Source organism: Leptonychotes weddellii, chromosome 13 (assembly GCF_054177405.1).
Source record: "Leptonychotes weddellii isolate Sample4059 chromosome 13, ASM5417740v2, whole genome shotgun sequence".
Taxonomy (NCBI): Eukaryota; Metazoa; Chordata; class Mammalia; order Carnivora; family Phocidae; genus Leptonychotes; species Leptonychotes weddellii.
Window position 1 is genome coordinate 65,131,584 of NC_138381.1, and position 16,766 is coordinate 65,148,349.

The window sequence follows — 16,766 nt, forward strand, 5'->3', positions numbered from 1 at the left end:
CCATGGCGGGTGATGGGCTCAGTGGGAACCGTTTTTGGGGGGCTTTTGTTCTCTGGCGGCTTTCCTTGACGGCTTTCCACGTCTCTTCCGAGAGTCAGAGCAGAAGGGACCATTTCCAACCGTCTGCCTCAGAGCAGAGAGATCTCAGTCTGTTCTTCAGTGAGCTCTCCAGACCACACTATCTCCATTTCTGTCTGTGCTGCTATAAACTGCAGCGTCCTGGGTTGTGCGCCCCTCAGCAGCGCTCCCAGTCCTTCCTCCAGGTCAGGGCACATCCCTGCCCTTTGTGCTTCTAAAACCACCAGCCACTCCCAGTTCGCCTGTGTGACCCTGCTGCACCGGGTTTCCATCCCGGGGGCTGCCCTAAAGTCCTTGCCCCGCCGCTACCGATCTGCAAGTCTGTGCCCCATCCCCAGCGCAGGAGGCTGTCGCTCACTGGCGGTGTAGGATCCCCTGCTGCTGTTTATCCTCTGATATCTGCCCACGGAATCATGGCTCCCTGCTTTGTACCTCGAAACCAATCGTCTGCGTAGATATTCTCTGTGTAGAGATCCGGATCTTCTTACATCTCAGGCTGAATTCGTGGGTGTTCAGAGTGGTCTGGTAGATATCCAGCTCAATTCCGGGGACCAGTTGGAATAGGGTCCCCTACTCCTCCGCCATCTTTTCCCCTCCTCGATCTGGTTTGTGTTTAAGAGTGGGTCTGAGGCTTCATCCTATCGCTGTGAGGGGAGGTACCCTCCTATCTGTTCTGGTTGTTGTGGTAGCACCCACTTTTGCAGAAACAAAGACCTATTTTAGAGTCCAGATGGACTCTTCATTTTTCTCTTTTCCTTTTAGAGCCACTAAAATAGAATGACCCAGCTCTTTGGACCCACTGAGATTTTTTTTTTTTTTTTAACTAAACATTATTACAGTGTTTACATTATTACATTATGGCTCCCCACTCACCCTTCCCCCCCCCCCGAAGCCTTGTGTTAGAGATTTTGCTTTTGATCTCATTATTGTTAAACATTTTAATCTTCTATTTTAACTCTCAATGTATGCTTACGTAGGACCCATCTAAATGGATGGTACGCAGTCTGGACACCAGGTGTATATAAATGTTTGTTTGGTAGTTAATGTCCTGGTTTGGCCTAACTTTGGCTCTCAGTATCGGGATGTCCATGTTGTTTTGGGTGTGGTTGGTCAGCTTGTTTCATTATTAACATGTGACTCCATTTTTGCAGGCATGCAGGGTAGACCCGTAAAGCTATTCACAAACCATTTCCGAGTGACATCTCGCCCCCAGCAGGTCACATATAAGTACAACATTGACTACATGCCAGACATTGAGGATGGAAAAGTTCGTACAGAACTGCTTTTGCAGCATAAAGCATTAATTGGAAAGTGTCATATATTTGATGGAAGCTCTTTATTATTACCTCACAAACTACTATCACCAGTTAAGTACTGTTATTGGACATTTTCTTTTTTTTTAAGATTTTATTTATTTGAGGGGGGTGAGAGAAAGAGAGAGTGAGTGAGCAGGCGTGTGGAGCAGAGGGAGAGGGAGAAGCAGACTCCCCGCTGAGCAGTGAGCCCGCTGTGGGGCTAGATCCCAGGACCCTGAGATCATGTCCTGAGCCAAAGGTGGACACTTAACCGACTGAGCCATCTAGGCACCCTGGATACTTTCTTGACGTTTGTTCTTTCTCTCATATTTTCACTGTAGTAGAGCAAATATACCATTTTTGTACGATGGTTTGAGGAGACCGCCTGAAGATCTTTTGCCCATAGGCCTTGTAACAAAACCCATATGCCATATGTCGTTATCACTGATGTTCCTTCATGCCTCATTTCAGTGCTTACAATGAATTTGAGAGCAATATATACATGTAATTTTTTTTTACCTTTTCAATGGCAAATATGGCTCAAATGCTGAAGTACTGAATAATTTAGTCTTTATCTCTTGCTCTCTCTAAAACTTCAGCAAAAAAAAATTTTAGAAGAACTTAATATTTTCTTCAGTAAACTTCTATATTTACCAAATGAATAATTTACAGGAGCTTGTTTAAGTAAAAAAAAAAAAAAAAAAAAAGTAACCAAAAATGTTTAATTCTGACTCTTTACTTTGGTCTCATAAATCCTATCTTCTCCCTGCATGTGTCTCTGGGGGCAAGATGGCTCCTGCCGTGCTCATGTGTTGGATACCCAAGTGACCTGTTGATTTGTGGTCCAATAATGAGCTTACTATCCTTGGAAGGACTACTAGACCTTTTTGTTTGTTTTTCTTTATCTCAGAAAATGGAACTGGTCAGCCTGTTGAAAAAACAGGTTGTGAAGGTGACCATTGAATTCACCAGTGAACTCATGCCCACCTCGCCGGACTGTTTACGCTATTACAACATTCTCTTTAGAAGGTGTGTTCGTAAGATTTCATTTCCTTGAGATTTAGTTGTGTGTTGGTGTGTCAGTGGTACTGAACATAGACGTTTGCTCCTAGAATTTTGTGTTCTTCACACCTCCTCGTTCTGGGAAAGCAAAGGATCTTGGAGATGAAGTGGCACTTGAACCTCACCTAGACATGTCTAAGTTCTGTGGCTTCTCCCCAGTGTTGTTCTCCCTGTCTACCTCCACATCCCATGCCTGGTTCCTGTCTAGAAGGAGGAACAGACATCAACTATGCACATCTATGCATATTTCTCCCTGGAGCAAATTCACTTGTTTTCTATGTTCACAGCGATGGACAGATACTCAGAAGTAAAATTGGAGGCACATACTCTGCAAAAGCTGTTTTGGTTCATTTCTAGGAATGGAGGACATTCTAATGGCCTTTCCATGACAGTTTGTTGTATGTTATGGAAAGTAGGGGAAAACAGAGGTTAAATGAACCTTAATATCTACCTCACAATGTAATTTACTTGTACCAGGCACTTCCTGTTAATTATTTGTAAGACAAAGTTGCTGGCATATAATTTTTCCCCCTAATGTATCTTCATGTGTGTTACTAAATGCTTAACAATATTTATGGTACTTTCAACAAAATCTATTTTTCCAATTTCTAGAATTTTGAAGATGATGGAACTGGAGCAAGTTGGTCGCAACTATTATAACAAGCGTGAGGCCACTGAGTTCAGCGATCATAAGTTGGTATAAAGTAGAAAGTTTCACATAATGTTTATAATTTATACACCTACATCCTATAGATTCTCACAGGTATACATACAGATATATATATATGTATGTGTATAAATGTGTGTGATCCTGTGGGTGGTAATAAAAAAGGTTTAACAAAGATAATAAAACTAGCACATCAGGTAAGTATCTATTGGAAAGGGTGTTCAAAAGAGCATTCTTACTTGACTTCTAAGCACCAATTTTAGACCCTGACTGCCAGCCCTGTGGCACTTCTTTGTTCAGAGCTTGGAGTTTGATACTCACTTCTAATGTGTTCTATTTGCAGCCTGGTAATCTGGCCTGGATATGTTACTTCTATTCTTGAGTATGAAACCAGCATTACCCTCTGTGCTGATGTGAACCATAAACTGGTTCGAATGCAAACAGCTTATGATTTAATATCGGCTCTTCGTGATGGCTTCCCTGCAAAGCAAGATCTTCGGGAGCAAGTTTCTAAACAATTAGTTGGATCAATTGTTTCTACAATGTAAGTCTGCTTTAAAAAAAAAAAACAACCTATCCCATCACTTTGATATCTTCTCCCCACCCCCCACCCCCCAATAAGAGGTGTTCCCATAGACTTCAAATCACCCTGTGTTAAAGTTCAGAAGCAGACCTAGCACGGCAATGGCCAGAACCATCCGTGCTTTTCTCATCTGGTTCTACAGCACGAGAGAGGGATACAGTTTGGTTGTAGACTTCACTGTTCTTGAATTCCTAATGCTGATCCAGTCATCTGCTCTGAACCCTCTCTTGCAGTAACAGAATATGTTCCTTCCAAATTTCTTTCACTTTGTGTCTATTTTTTAAAAAATCAGGGCTTAATTATAATCCATGAGCAAATTTCCCCTTGAAAGAAGTTTTCTATTGTTACTCTCCCTTTAGACCAGATATTTTAAGTTGAGAAGAGTGTGGACTTAAAGTTGCTTAGCCAACATCATAAGAGTAAAGTTGAGGACTCCTGCTTCCCGATTTCAAAACTTACTATAAAGCTCTAGTAATCAAGACAGTGGCATGAGGACAGACATAAAAATTGATGGAATAGAATTGAGAATCGCAGAGTTAACCCTCACGTTTATAGTCAGTTGATTTTCAACAAGAGTGTCAAGACAGTTTAATTAGGGAGGGAATACTCTTTTCAGCAAATGTTGCTGGGACCACTGGATATCCACCTGGGCCTTCCTGACACAATATACAAAATTAACTCCAATTTAACTCCAAAATTAACTAGAAATAGACCTAAAGGTGTAAGAGTTAAAAGTATAAAATTCTTAGAAGAAATTATAGGAGTAAATCTCGACTTTGGGTGAGGCAAAATCTTATAAGACACCAACAGAGAAGGGATGAAAAAATATAAATTGGACATCATCAAATTAAAAATGTTCATTCTTCAAAGTCAGAAGTGAAAAACAATAGACAGAATGAGAGAAAACATTTGCAAATCACCTATCTCATAAGCAACTTGCATCTATATATGTAGAGAACACGTGCAAGTCAAAAGACAACCCAGCTTTTAAAAAATGGGCAAAGGATCTGAATAGACATTTCTCTGAAGAAAATATGCAAATGACCAATAATCACATGAAATGATACTAACATTATTAGCTATCAGGGAAGTGCAAAGTAAAACCACAGTGAAATAACACTTCATACTCCCCTAGGATGGCTAAAATAAAAAAGGTGGATATTAAGTGTTGACAAGGATGTGGAAAAAAATCGGAACCAACCCTCAAACCTGCTGGTATAAATGTGAAATGGTATGGTCTCTTTGGAAGACAGTATGGCACTTTCTCAACATGCTAAACATAGTGTGACCATAAGATCCAGCAATTCTCTTCCTGGTTATATACCTAAAAGAAATGAAAACCTATGTCTGCCAAAATTGGTACATGAATGTCCATAACATCCTTATTCATAATAGCTCAAAAGTGTAAACAACTTGAATGTTCATCAACTGATAGATGGATAAATAAATGTACTATATCTATAAAATGTATTATTGGGCAATAAAAATTAAGTGACAGAACATGCTACAGCAGGGATGAACCTTGAAAGACATTAGGCTAAGTGCAAGAGGGCAGTCAGGAAGGGCCATGTATTGTATGATTCAATTCATGTGAAATAGGATGGGTAGGCAAATGTGTAGGGATGGACACTAAACTGGTGGTTGCCTAAGGACTGGGGGAGTTTAGTGGAAATGAGAAGTGACTGCTCGTGGTTGTGGTATTACTTTGGGTTGTGTTGAAAGGTGAATATACGAAGATTAATAAATATAGGCTATACATATAATAAAGCAGATAGATCCTGTAATTACTTGTAGGATTTAAAGCCTCTTGTTTCTTGTATGATCCATGCAATGAATACGTTAGGAATAATACCATATGTTGTGACTATTCCACAGATTTAACAACAAAACCTATAGGGTGGATGATATTGATTGGGAGGAGACTCCCAGAACTACATTTAAAACATCAGATGGGGCTGAAATCACCTTCGTAGAGTACTACAAGACGGTAAGAAATCTTTCAGTGTATCTAAATCTTTTTTTTCTTATTCAAATATGTCTCGTAATAATGTATGCATAACTTTGTTACAGAATGAGTCATAATCTTGTATATAATAAGTACATATATTATAAAATTTCTCTTTGGGGTTATTATAACTTGACTTGTACCTGTTTTCCATGTATTAGAGCGCCTCGTATAGAGGGTAATGTCATACAATTAGAATGGCTCCAATATGACCTCTCCAGTAAGTCTTAGAAGTGGCTATGGTAGTTTTATAATGCTGGATTATTGGCTAGAAAATAAAATGTCAAGACTTCAGATACGAACACTTTGCCTTACATAGAAGTTTCAGCCCTATAGAACGTGGTTCAAAAAGAAGAAAAAGACCAATTACCATCTGAATTGATGTCACTTCTGTGCTAAATCTCCTAACTCCTGAATTCCTCAATCTTGGTTCACAAAGAAATAAGTAAACTTAGCTTAGTGAACAAAGATACACAAATTGATGAGGTTGGTTTTCTAGCTTTGGCAGATAACAGAAAGAATTCAAGGAATTACAGGTATTTGCTGCAAATGGAAAGAGCTTATAGTTAAAAAGAACAGCTTGTATTTTTCTCTTAGGAATGCAAAATCTAGTTACTTGGAAGCACTGAGGCTACACAGAGCCCTGTGACATCCCTCCAAGGGGATGATGCTAGTACAGCATCATCCCCACTTGTGCTCCATACTAGGTGCTTGTTCGTTCAATCCCAAGAGCATGTAATGAGGGCCATGCCACATCTTGGATATACATTGGTAAGACCACTGCGTTCTCTGTTCTTAAGGAACTTGCATCCTTGTGGCAGGAAGAGAGCTGGCAGACAAGAAGAAAACCTATATTGAGGGATATATGCAGATAATTAAGAGGTATTGTGGAGAATGTCTGGTGGCTCAGACTGCTGGTCCTAGAAGTCTCTGAGGAGCTGGTGTGTGAATGTCAGAAAGGAGCAAGCTGTGCGCAGATTGGGGAGGAGAGAAGAGACCCCACTTCCAGGATGGGGCTGCCATGCCCAGATCCCAAATGAGGCTAGAGTGTTCTGTCAAGAAGTAAACATGGTTATGGACGGGACATGTATGGGTTGTAGGATATGAAGTCAGAGGATGAGGTGGGGGCCACGTTGTATAAAGTCCTGTCTACCTGGACAAATCGGATTTTATTGTCAGATATACAGATGGACGAAGCGATGTATCTTATTTTACAGATGTGTGTCTAATGTACAGGGAATGGGCTGTCTGTGGGTAAAAAGGGAGGCAGGGACACCAGTAGGGAGGTGGTTAAGTCCGTTTAGGTCCGTGATCATGGTAACCTGGATTAGAGTGGGAGAGGGTAGGTGCAAATGGGCAGGACTTACCGATAGCTCAGATGTAGTGAGAGACAGTAAGAGTAGACTCTGGCTTTATCTGAGGAAGTGAGTGGAGGCTGGCGTCATTTACTGCAAGGGGAGAGTCTGTGTGAGGAGCTGGTTTGGGGATTGCTGGGTTGACAGTAGGCTCTGATGGAGTTGCAGACAGGGATATCAGGCTGATGTTTGTTCATTCTCCACATTTCACCTCAAAGGTCATTGACTGAGAAGAGCCATGTTGGGTATCCCAACATCATCTGCACCCCCCAGCCTCCTCACACCAGCCTTCAGCCTCAAGGCCTTTGTGGCCACCTCCCCCCATCCTGTTGTGCCCCTTGCATTTCAGAGCATCCATCCAAATTTGTAATTCTGTATTTGAGTGATTATGAATCTCTCCCGTTGCCAGTAGATGGAGTTCCCCCGGGGCAGGACAATGTTGGTTTTGTTCCTTATGGTATCTCTTACATCTTACACCATGACTAGTACATAAAAGTTCATCTATATGTTGTATATTAGTTATATATAATATATATTTATATAATATATAATAGTTCATATATTATATATGTAATATATAATAGTTCACACATGCTGGCATCACAGAGCAGTAGATTTGGGAATAATTTGAAAGAGCATTTACATGAAAGCAAACTACCTTCTTGGCATGTGTTGATAGGAGGAGCCTTGGATGTAAAAGAAATATAAGGCCATGATTTCAGCAGGTTTACTTGAGCAAAACTGATGAGCTGAAATAATTGAAATGACTTGGGTAGTCTCGGGAGGCCCTGGTGAGAACCCAGTCTAATAATAGATGGCAACGTAGTTGTGTTGTCATGAGACCTAGAAGAGTCCCAGGATCCATAGATGAGCCCTTAGAAGTACAATCCTGGCTTTCAAAGAAGTTTTCGTAATAATGCAAAGTGGGACAACAGAACTCCTATTTAGATGCAGAAGTTAATGCTGCGGGAGAGCCTTCTAGGATGTCACAGGACAGCTGTGAGAAATAAGTAGTGTGCTTCCCGAAGTTCTCAACAGGAAGAATAGCTCGTACAAAGGCTTTGCTAGACTGGGTGGTAGGAGTGGTGGTTGAGGCCCTAAAATGACACTATGATTCTGCACACATGTATATACATCTACCCGTACAAGCTTCTGCCTGAAGACTCTAGAACCAGGATAATGGGGGTGAATCCCAGCTGCCTTTCAAATAACTACAGACCACTTTAAGGAAGAAAAATGTACATGGTCTGCAACAAGATCATGAGAATTAAAAAAAGTAGTAGTTCAGCTCAAGGGGAAAAGAGCCATGAACACTGGATTTGAAGTCTTCTTGTCTCAGGAACTCCTTTGACTTTCTCGAGGTGCTTAATAGACAGATCCTACCAGAATTCCTGTGGCTAACTGATTGCCGATGAGGACCTCACTGATCAGCATGAAAGGATCTATGACAAATCATCACTTTGTGTTGGAGAGTAAAGGCACTTTGTCGTACAGGAATTGGAGCCTAGGGATAGGACCTTCTGGATAGGATGTCTTGGCACATGCCTTTTCCCGCTGGAAGAGTTTAGGGGAAATGACAGAGGAGGCGTGTTTGGCATAGCTGTGGTAAGGCAGCTCCAAAAAGTGACCGGGTTTGTTGTCCCCCGTCAGTTTGGGAATCCCCCTGCAAGTTCTCGATTATGAGTTAAGAATTTTTAAGACAGTACTGTAGTGAGAAATACATATTCCAAGAGTTGGTCCCACATCTACCCATATGAAGTCAAAGAAGGCTCGTACAGTGAGCCCAATATGTTTGTGGGTCCCGTTCTCCTCGGCCCCGTGTGTTATAGGAAAAAAAGAGGCCATTCCCAGGACATCTAAATTAAGAGAACATGAAGAATATCTTTAATGCGTTCTTAAACCTGGGGAAACAGTATCCCCAGCACATCCCCTGGGCCTCTGTTGGTGATCCAAAAATGCACTGTTGTACCTATTTATGTGACTTTACTAGGGCTTGGGTGATAGTCACGCCAGTGTTTCGTTCTTGCTTCTTTTGAGCAGCGATATGATCAAGCGGTCACTGAGCTGAATCAGCCACTCTTGATCAGCAAAGGCAAATGGAAAAAGAGCCAGCAGGACACACCCCGTAAGCCTGTACTCCTGGTTCCTCAACTGTGCAACCTGACAGGTACAGCAGATTCATGCATCCTTCACAGAAGACCACCCCCTTCATCCCCAGATTTTATGACGTAGAGGTACACGCTTTCCACGGTACTCCGTGTGACCCAGAGCCGCGTTCTCTCCGTTGGCTCTTCCTCTTCCAGATAAAACCAAGGCCTCTCATGTATAAATCTATTCTTGCTTGTTGAGCAATATCTTTTTAATTTCTTTCAAAGGTCTAACAGATGATCTGCGCAAAAATTACAGGGTGATGAGAGACCTGGCTCTTCATATGAGGTTGGATCCAGAAAAAAGGCAGCATGAATTACAAAAATTTATGAACGCTATACAGACGTAAGTGCTGTTTGTGTGTGTGTGTGTGTCTCCTGAAGTTGAGACCTGTGCAGAACTCTTGGCATCTCAGATACTCCAACTAAAAAACGACAGGTTGGAAGAAAATGACCTCTTGGGGGAACAACTCTATTTGTTCTGTCAGTGCAAAGTTTGGGGAGGGCTGGAGGGAGAGAAAGAACTAGAAAGATCCTAAGCGCAGATGTGAGAGCAAAGACGTGGTTTCAGAGTACTAGGGACCTTCTCTGCAACATGTCAGCACAGAGAACCAACAACAAGGCATCTTAGGTTAGAGGGGAATTTTGCAAATGGATCATTACTTTTGCTTATTTCCTTGAAGGAGGTTTGATCCTGTGAAAATATTTTTCCTTTCAGAAATAAGGAGGTACAACAGGAACTTCAACTCTGGGATTTGAAATTTGATGCCAGCTTCTTGTCCTTCTCAGGAAGAATCTTGAAAGAAGTAAGAATTTTTCAAGGAGGACGAGCGGTAAGACGGTTTCAAAATGGTCCCATTTTAGTTATTCATTTAGTCATTTGGGGTCAAATGAATAACGTGGAGGAACTGATTCGGGTCAATACCTGTCACTGCTCTCTCTCTTCTGGGGCTACCTGTCCTTCATCTAGGAGAGAGCAAGCAGATGTTCCATTAAAATGCATAGAACATCCTTGGCATAGAGGATTCTTGGCATCTGTATTTTATCTCTGTTAGTGTTGTGGTCCTCTCTCATGGCAAAACAATCTTCCAAATGTTTCCTTAAGAGTCAACTACCTAGAATCAAGACAATCCAGAATAACCCATGATAGAATTCCAGTATTACTCCCCTCTATCTTAAGGAAGAAATAAGTAAATTCAGTCACAACTGAAGTTTAAAATGATAACCTTTCAATAGGAAGTAGCACAGATTGGCAATGGGAAGGCTCCTCAATATATATATTGATCAGCAAAGGCATAATATATATATATATGTATATATATAATACAAATTTTTTTTAAAGATTTTATTTATTTATTTGAGAGAGAGCACATGAGAGGGGGGAAGGTCAGAGGGAGAAGCAGACTCCCCGCTGAGCAGGGAGCCTGATGCGGGACTCGATCCAGGGACTCCAGGATCATGACCTGAGCCGAAGGCAGTCGCCTAACCAACTGAGCCACCCAGGCGCCCTATAATACAAATTTTTAAATGGAAATCTTATCCTCTCTCTTCCAGTTTGACTCCCACCCACAATTTGCAGATTGGTCAAAAGAGACAAGAAGTGGACCCTTACTCAAGGTGAAGTCACTAGATCATTGGCTAATACTCTATCCCACAGGAAACTACAGAGCAGCCTCCTCTTTTCTGCAGAGTCTACGGAGAGTCACACCCACCATGGGCATCTCTATGAGAGAGGCAAAAATGTGAGTTGAGCCGCAATTACCTCCATTTATTTATTTATTTATTTTTTATTTTTTTATTTTTTTAAAGATTTTATTTATTTGAGAGAGTGAGAATGAGAGAGAGCACATGAGAGGGGGAGGGGCAGAGGGAGAAGCAGACCCCCCGCCGAGCAGGGAGCCCGATGTGGGACTCGATCCCGGGACTCCAGGATCATGACCTGAGCCGAAGGCAGTCGGTTAACCAACTGAGCCACCCAGGCGCCCCGCAATTACCTCCATTTAAAAACCGGTTGTTAGCTATCTGGAAGTGGAATCAGAAGATACTAAATTAGACAAATTGGTCGCTTTATCAAAACCCTGAAAGTTTGTAAACAAAGTTTAGTCTATTCCAGTAACAGGTAGTAAAATAGGCTTTTGTGATGTATGGTTTGTGGCTATTGAGATACATGCTAAGGAAGCCAAAAATTGAACTTATTTTTGTTTAAAGAACAAACTTTTGGGGTGTCTGGGAGGCCCAGTCGGTTAAGCGTCCGATTCTTGGTTTCTGCTCAGGTCAGGCTCTGGCTCAGTGAGGAGTTCTGCTTAAGATTCTCTCTCTCTCTGCCCCTCCCTCCATGTGCACATGGGCTTGCTCTCTCCCTCTCTTTAATGAATAAGTAAATCTTTAAAAAATGCCTTTCAGCTGAAGTAACTGTCTTAACATTGTATTTTGTTTTGTTTTATATCGTGAGTCATTGGCTGCATAAAATGTTTACTGTTCATTACCTTTTGAATATAGATGTTATATACTTACTTTCTAGACTTGAAGTAAGTGATACAGTCCAATCCTATACATCTGCCTTAGAAAATCACGTGTCCTCCAAAACACAGATGGTAAGTGTCTATTTGATAGTGACTTGATATGTCTTGATACATAGTGTTATAAATCACATCTGTTCAGTTTTGTGGTAGTCACTCAAAATCTATCTCAAGTACCCTGTCCTTGGCAGGGTCTTGTCTCCAATTCCTGTCCTTTTCTCTCTCGGAGGCCGTCAGTCTGTTCATGGTCTCCAACCTTTCAGACATGTTCAGTGGCGGGGTGGCCAGACCCTTTGGGAGAAAGTGGCCACAATTTCTGAGATCATTTCTCTGGTCCCTACTTCTCTCCTGTCTTAACCCTATAACTTTATGAACTTGTTAGACTGGCTGAGCCCCAAAGAGGCACAGTCTGGTATTTTCATCAGCTTGAACAGCTCTTCCTAGGAGGAGACTGGCCCATGCTATTCCAGAAACTGAATTTGTAGGAGACAACATTAGCTGACCGCTCTCAGAAAACTCAGAAATCATCACATAGAAATTTAGAATCTAGAAGATGTTGCACTTATATTTAAAAGCTTGACTTACTGACCTACTAAAATATATAAAAAGAGGGAGGGATGGGTGTATGTGTGTGTGTGTATGTGTATATAATCTGTACCCAAAAGACGAGAGGCTTTTTTTTAAAGCACATCTCTAAGTTAGTTTAGCCCTCATCTTTAAAGGATCTCAACAGGCATGGAGAAATCCCAAACCAATAATGAAGGACTGGTATCCTACCTATCACACACATTGACCACAGTCCGTTACAATTAGAAGTCATTAAACCACATACATTCCAAAACCAAAGAATTACTTGTAAGTAGCAATTGTATTAGAATAATACCGATAGAAATTTTAAAAAGTAATTTAGACCTTATAAGTAGTATGAGTCAAACCCTGTATAAAACAGCAAACTAATAATGACAGGGGACTTCTGGCCCTTGATGAATGCATTAGGAATGAAGTCTGAATCTTAATGCACTAAGTGCAGAGTGAACCAAAATAAAGTAGAACAAAATAAATAACAAAAAGCAGAAACTAAGCAGAACAACAAATCTAAAGCCAAAAGTATTAAAACTTGATGTTGTCAAGAGTACAGAAGAGAGTCCCAAGGAGGCTTGACAACATTAAGAACAAGGAGAGTTCATGATTAAGAGACATGCTGGAGAGTAAAGAAATATTAGGAGAACACCATGGGCCAGGGGTGCCAGTAAGTCTGAAAACTGGAAATCAAGTTTTTAGAAAAAGAAGGAATGAACTGGTTAGTGTGGTGAAATTTTAGGAAAAATAATTGCAGATAAAATGTAAACAAAATGCATATAATGCATTTGATAGAATTCCACATTCCTTCATGTGAAAAGAAAAACTTCATCTAGAATGAGAAAAGAACGTCCCTAATCTGAGGATATCTGCCGCAGAAAGTCTTCCTAGAAGCATCATTGTTAAAAATGTATAAAATGTAAAAATATATAACGTATAATATATTATACATATAATAATACATACATGTTAAGAACAATACCTGGAGGATTTTCCCGTCCCAGTCCGAACCCCGCCACGCAGTAACTGCCCTTCCTCGCGGCTCCGTGTCCTGCTGGAGGTCCGAGCGAGTGTTGGAAACTTTGCCTGCTGTCTGTACATCAGGCAGTTCCCAGAACTCCTGAGCTTGTTTGCTTGGGGGTAAAATGGGGACAGTATTGATCTCAGTAGCTTATTGAAGAATGAGCTGAGTCGGGTACAGCGCTTGGCAAGTGCCCCTCGCATGGCGTCCGGCCTGTACGTGGTGACTGTCCTCAGAATGGTGCATTTCAGTCTGTGCTTTTTAACCCTCCCCCATGTTAACTTCATGATAAACTCCCGGAAACAGAATAACCAGGACGTAAGGACTTTGCAAGTTCAAGGGATTCATGCATACTGCTTGTGCCTGGCTCCCAGACTTTCTTCTTCCACGTGGTCACCTTCACAATTATTTAATGGACTGGGATTCCAGACCCTTTGCCCTCATGGACCAGCTATGATTGAATGAATAGACTCTGCTTTATCAGTGCTCCACCTACAGTTTCCTTGACGTGGCGTCCAGTTCTCCTAGCACTGTGGTGGCGTCCTGGACAGTCTCACTTTTGCTTTCTTTCAAGGTCGTTTGTGTGCTGTCCAGTGAAAAGAAAGATCTGTATGATAGCATAAAACAATACCTGTGTGTCAGTTGCCCGATCCCAAGCCAGTGTGTCATCGCACGGACCTTAGACAAACCCCAGACGCTGATGACCATTGCGACAAAGCTTGCCCAGCAGATGAACTGCAAGATGGGAGGTGCCCTCTGGAAGGTGGACACAGGAGTAGGTTGGATTTCGTTGCCTTCTCTTTATTTCAGTTGTGTTCAGTGGAATTCATTAAGACTCTGTTTACCTATCTGGAAAACATAATTGCTTGATTTTGCTCCTATTGTGTTCTAACTCCATGTACTATCTTTTTTTTACAAATTTCAGTTACAGAATGCGATGTTCATCGGTATCGACTGTTTCCACGATATTGTACATCGGCGGAAGTCGATTGCAGGCTTTGTGTCCAGCATCAATCAAGAATTGACACAGTGAGTGGACTTTGGCCGACGTTGTATAGATCACAGCCAGATGTAGACCCACCAGGAGAGGTGGACCCAACTAGTGTTGGTTGACAAGGTCCACGGACAAGGTGTTCTCCTCCTCTTCTGGCAAAGTTATGCTCCAAAAGCATTTGATGTGGAAGGCTCTGTATCATTTTTCTGTTGCTGCTTACCAGATGATGACAAATATGAAGGCTTAAGAGGACACTCAGGTGTCTGCGCACAGGCCCGGAGGGCAGCCATCTGGCACCATGTGGCTCTCTGGTCGGGCACATGTTGGCCAAGCCACATTCCCCTCTGGAGGCTGGGGGTCCTCTTCCAAGTGCACATACTTGTGGCAGAATCCATTTGCTTTTGTTTGTTTGTTTTTGTAGCCAGAGGACAGAGATCCCCATTTCCTTGCTGGCTGCCAGCTACAGGCCCGTCTCAGCTCCTCGGGTTTCATCCACATTCCTTCTCGAATGCCCTGCTCCCCCAGGTCGCACTGAGTTCTTGTTCTGCTTCAAATCTCTCTTCGTCTTCTGCCATCAGAGAAAACTGTCTGCTTTTCAAGGGGCTCATGAGATTAGATAAGGTCCATCTGGAAAACCTCCTTAGAAAGACAACCATGCCATAGGACAAAATCACAGGGCAATGTGATAGTCACAGGTTCCAAGCATTAGGAGAGCTGGAATTCTGCCCACCAGAGGCTCTGATGATCAGTGAGTCTCTGCATGGGGACCATGAACACAGCGGGAAGAACTCAGGCCCCACATGGGGAAGACAGACCTAGGAATATAACCAGCAGCCTATAGGTACAGGATCTGGTCTTCATACATCTATATGTAATGGACCTGCCAAAGAAGACATGCTTTCATAGCCCATGTTTCTCCTTTGCTCCAGGCACACTTTTGTTGTCTGGGTTAGAGTAGAATCTGCCTTCAGATGAGTTTACACACTCTTCAGTTTATAGTTTCTTGAGCATTAGGACATGTATGACCATCACAGATCACTGCTATGCTTACTGATGATCGTGGCCCACGAGGTATAATTCCAGAGTATTCTTTAAGGAGGATCCATCTTTATTATCGCAAATGGCATCATTTTTTTCCCCAGTCATCTTCTATTTTGATATAGTAACATTGGTTTGCTTTTTGTTTGGGCGGGGGGGGAGGTAGAAAAGAATGTTGCAACAACGGGAAGGAAATTAAGCTTTCATTCAGTTCATAGATATTTTTGATCCCTCGCTATATTCAAATGCTGAGAACAGAGCTGTGAAAATGTTGCACCAAAAAGCATGATCGCATCTCATGGAATGTACATTCTGGAAAAGAAGCAGGCAGACAAACACATTACATGTCAGGTCATCGTAATACTTTGAAGTAACTGAAATACAGGGGCTAGAAACTGGAGACAAATATTGCTCAGATAGCTATCACTATCTGATGGCTCCCGCAAAGCAGATTATTATGGATGAGCCATTGTTTAAGACATGAGCCTGGAAGCAGGAATCCCCAGGAACACTGGCTGTTTATTCCGTGGTGTCCACCAGTGGGCGAGACAGCAGTAGTCCTGCACAGTGAAAGTGCGCATAATTTGGAGCAACGGTAACGAATGCTTCCATTCCGAATTCCTGTTTGTGTGCATTCACAATTTTAATAGACGCCTTGGGGTACAGGAAGAGACCAATGCTTCAATCTCTGCAGGGCATCAAAGAATGGATCCTTAACCGGATCCTCGGCTACCCAGAGTGATTTTTTTTCCCCCCCCAGAGGTCCCAGATGAATTCAGAATCGAAATGATGATATTTTCAGTCTTGTTTCTGAAACCGATGGCTGAGTTTTCTCCCGACAGGTGGTTCTCTCAGTGCCTCTTCCAGGAATCGGGGCAGGAGCTTGTGAATGGGCTGAAAGCCTGCTTGGAAGGTCAGTGTCCCATCAAAGTTGGAGTGCCTGACTCTATACCGGTAGTTGTCCCCCAGGGGACATTTGGCAATGACTAAAGACACTCTCGGTTGTCACAGCTGGGCTGGAGGTGCTACTGGGGTCTAGTTAGCGGCTAGAGACGAGGCATGCTACAGAACACAGCAACAGTCCTACCACCACCATGGAGAATTAGCGGGCTCAAAATTCCACTAGTGGTGCTGGTGGGAAATGCTGGGCTAGCCTGAAGACTTAAAAGCGGTGACAGCGTCCTAGAGGCTACACGGTTGAAGTTGTTACAAATAGCAGGGGTCAAAGAAGAAGAAGAAGGTAGCGGGAGGGGAGGAATGAAGCGGGGGAAATCGGAGGGGTGGACGAACCATGAGAGACGATGGACTCTGAAAAACAAACTGAGGGTTCTAGAGGGGAGGGGGGTGGGAGGATGGGTTGGCCTGGTGGTGGGTATTGAGGAGGGCACGTTCTGCATGGAGCACTGGGTGTTGTGCACGAACA

General features: G+C 42.4%; 1 protein-coding gene across 1 annotated transcript in view; it reads left to right on the forward strand.

The window, feature by feature from the left end:
• The first annotated feature begins 1,231 nt into the window (after positions 1 to 1,231).
• The window catches only part of PIWIL3 (piwi like RNA-mediated gene silencing 3), a 19,273-nt gene continuing 3,738 nt past the window's right edge, over positions 1,232 to 16,766 (forward strand). Inside the window, exons 1-11 of the mRNA XM_081800947.1 lie at positions 1,232 to 1,444; positions 2,284 to 2,402; positions 3,048 to 3,128; positions 3,446 to 3,646; positions 5,561 to 5,672; positions 9,086 to 9,212; positions 9,421 to 9,538; positions 9,911 to 10,025; positions 13,781 to 14,086; positions 14,237 to 14,340; positions 16,186 to 16,256. Coding sequence (XP_081657073.1) covers positions 1,232 to 1,444; positions 2,284 to 2,402; positions 3,048 to 3,128; positions 3,446 to 3,646; positions 5,561 to 5,672; positions 9,086 to 9,212; positions 9,421 to 9,538; positions 9,911 to 10,025; positions 13,781 to 14,086; positions 14,237 to 14,340; positions 16,186 to 16,256 — 1,567 coding nt within the window. The remainder of the gene's footprint in view (positions 1,445 to 2,283; positions 2,403 to 3,047; positions 3,129 to 3,445; positions 3,647 to 5,560; positions 5,673 to 9,085; positions 9,213 to 9,420; positions 9,539 to 9,910; positions 10,026 to 13,780; positions 14,087 to 14,236; positions 14,341 to 16,185; positions 16,257 to 16,766) is intronic.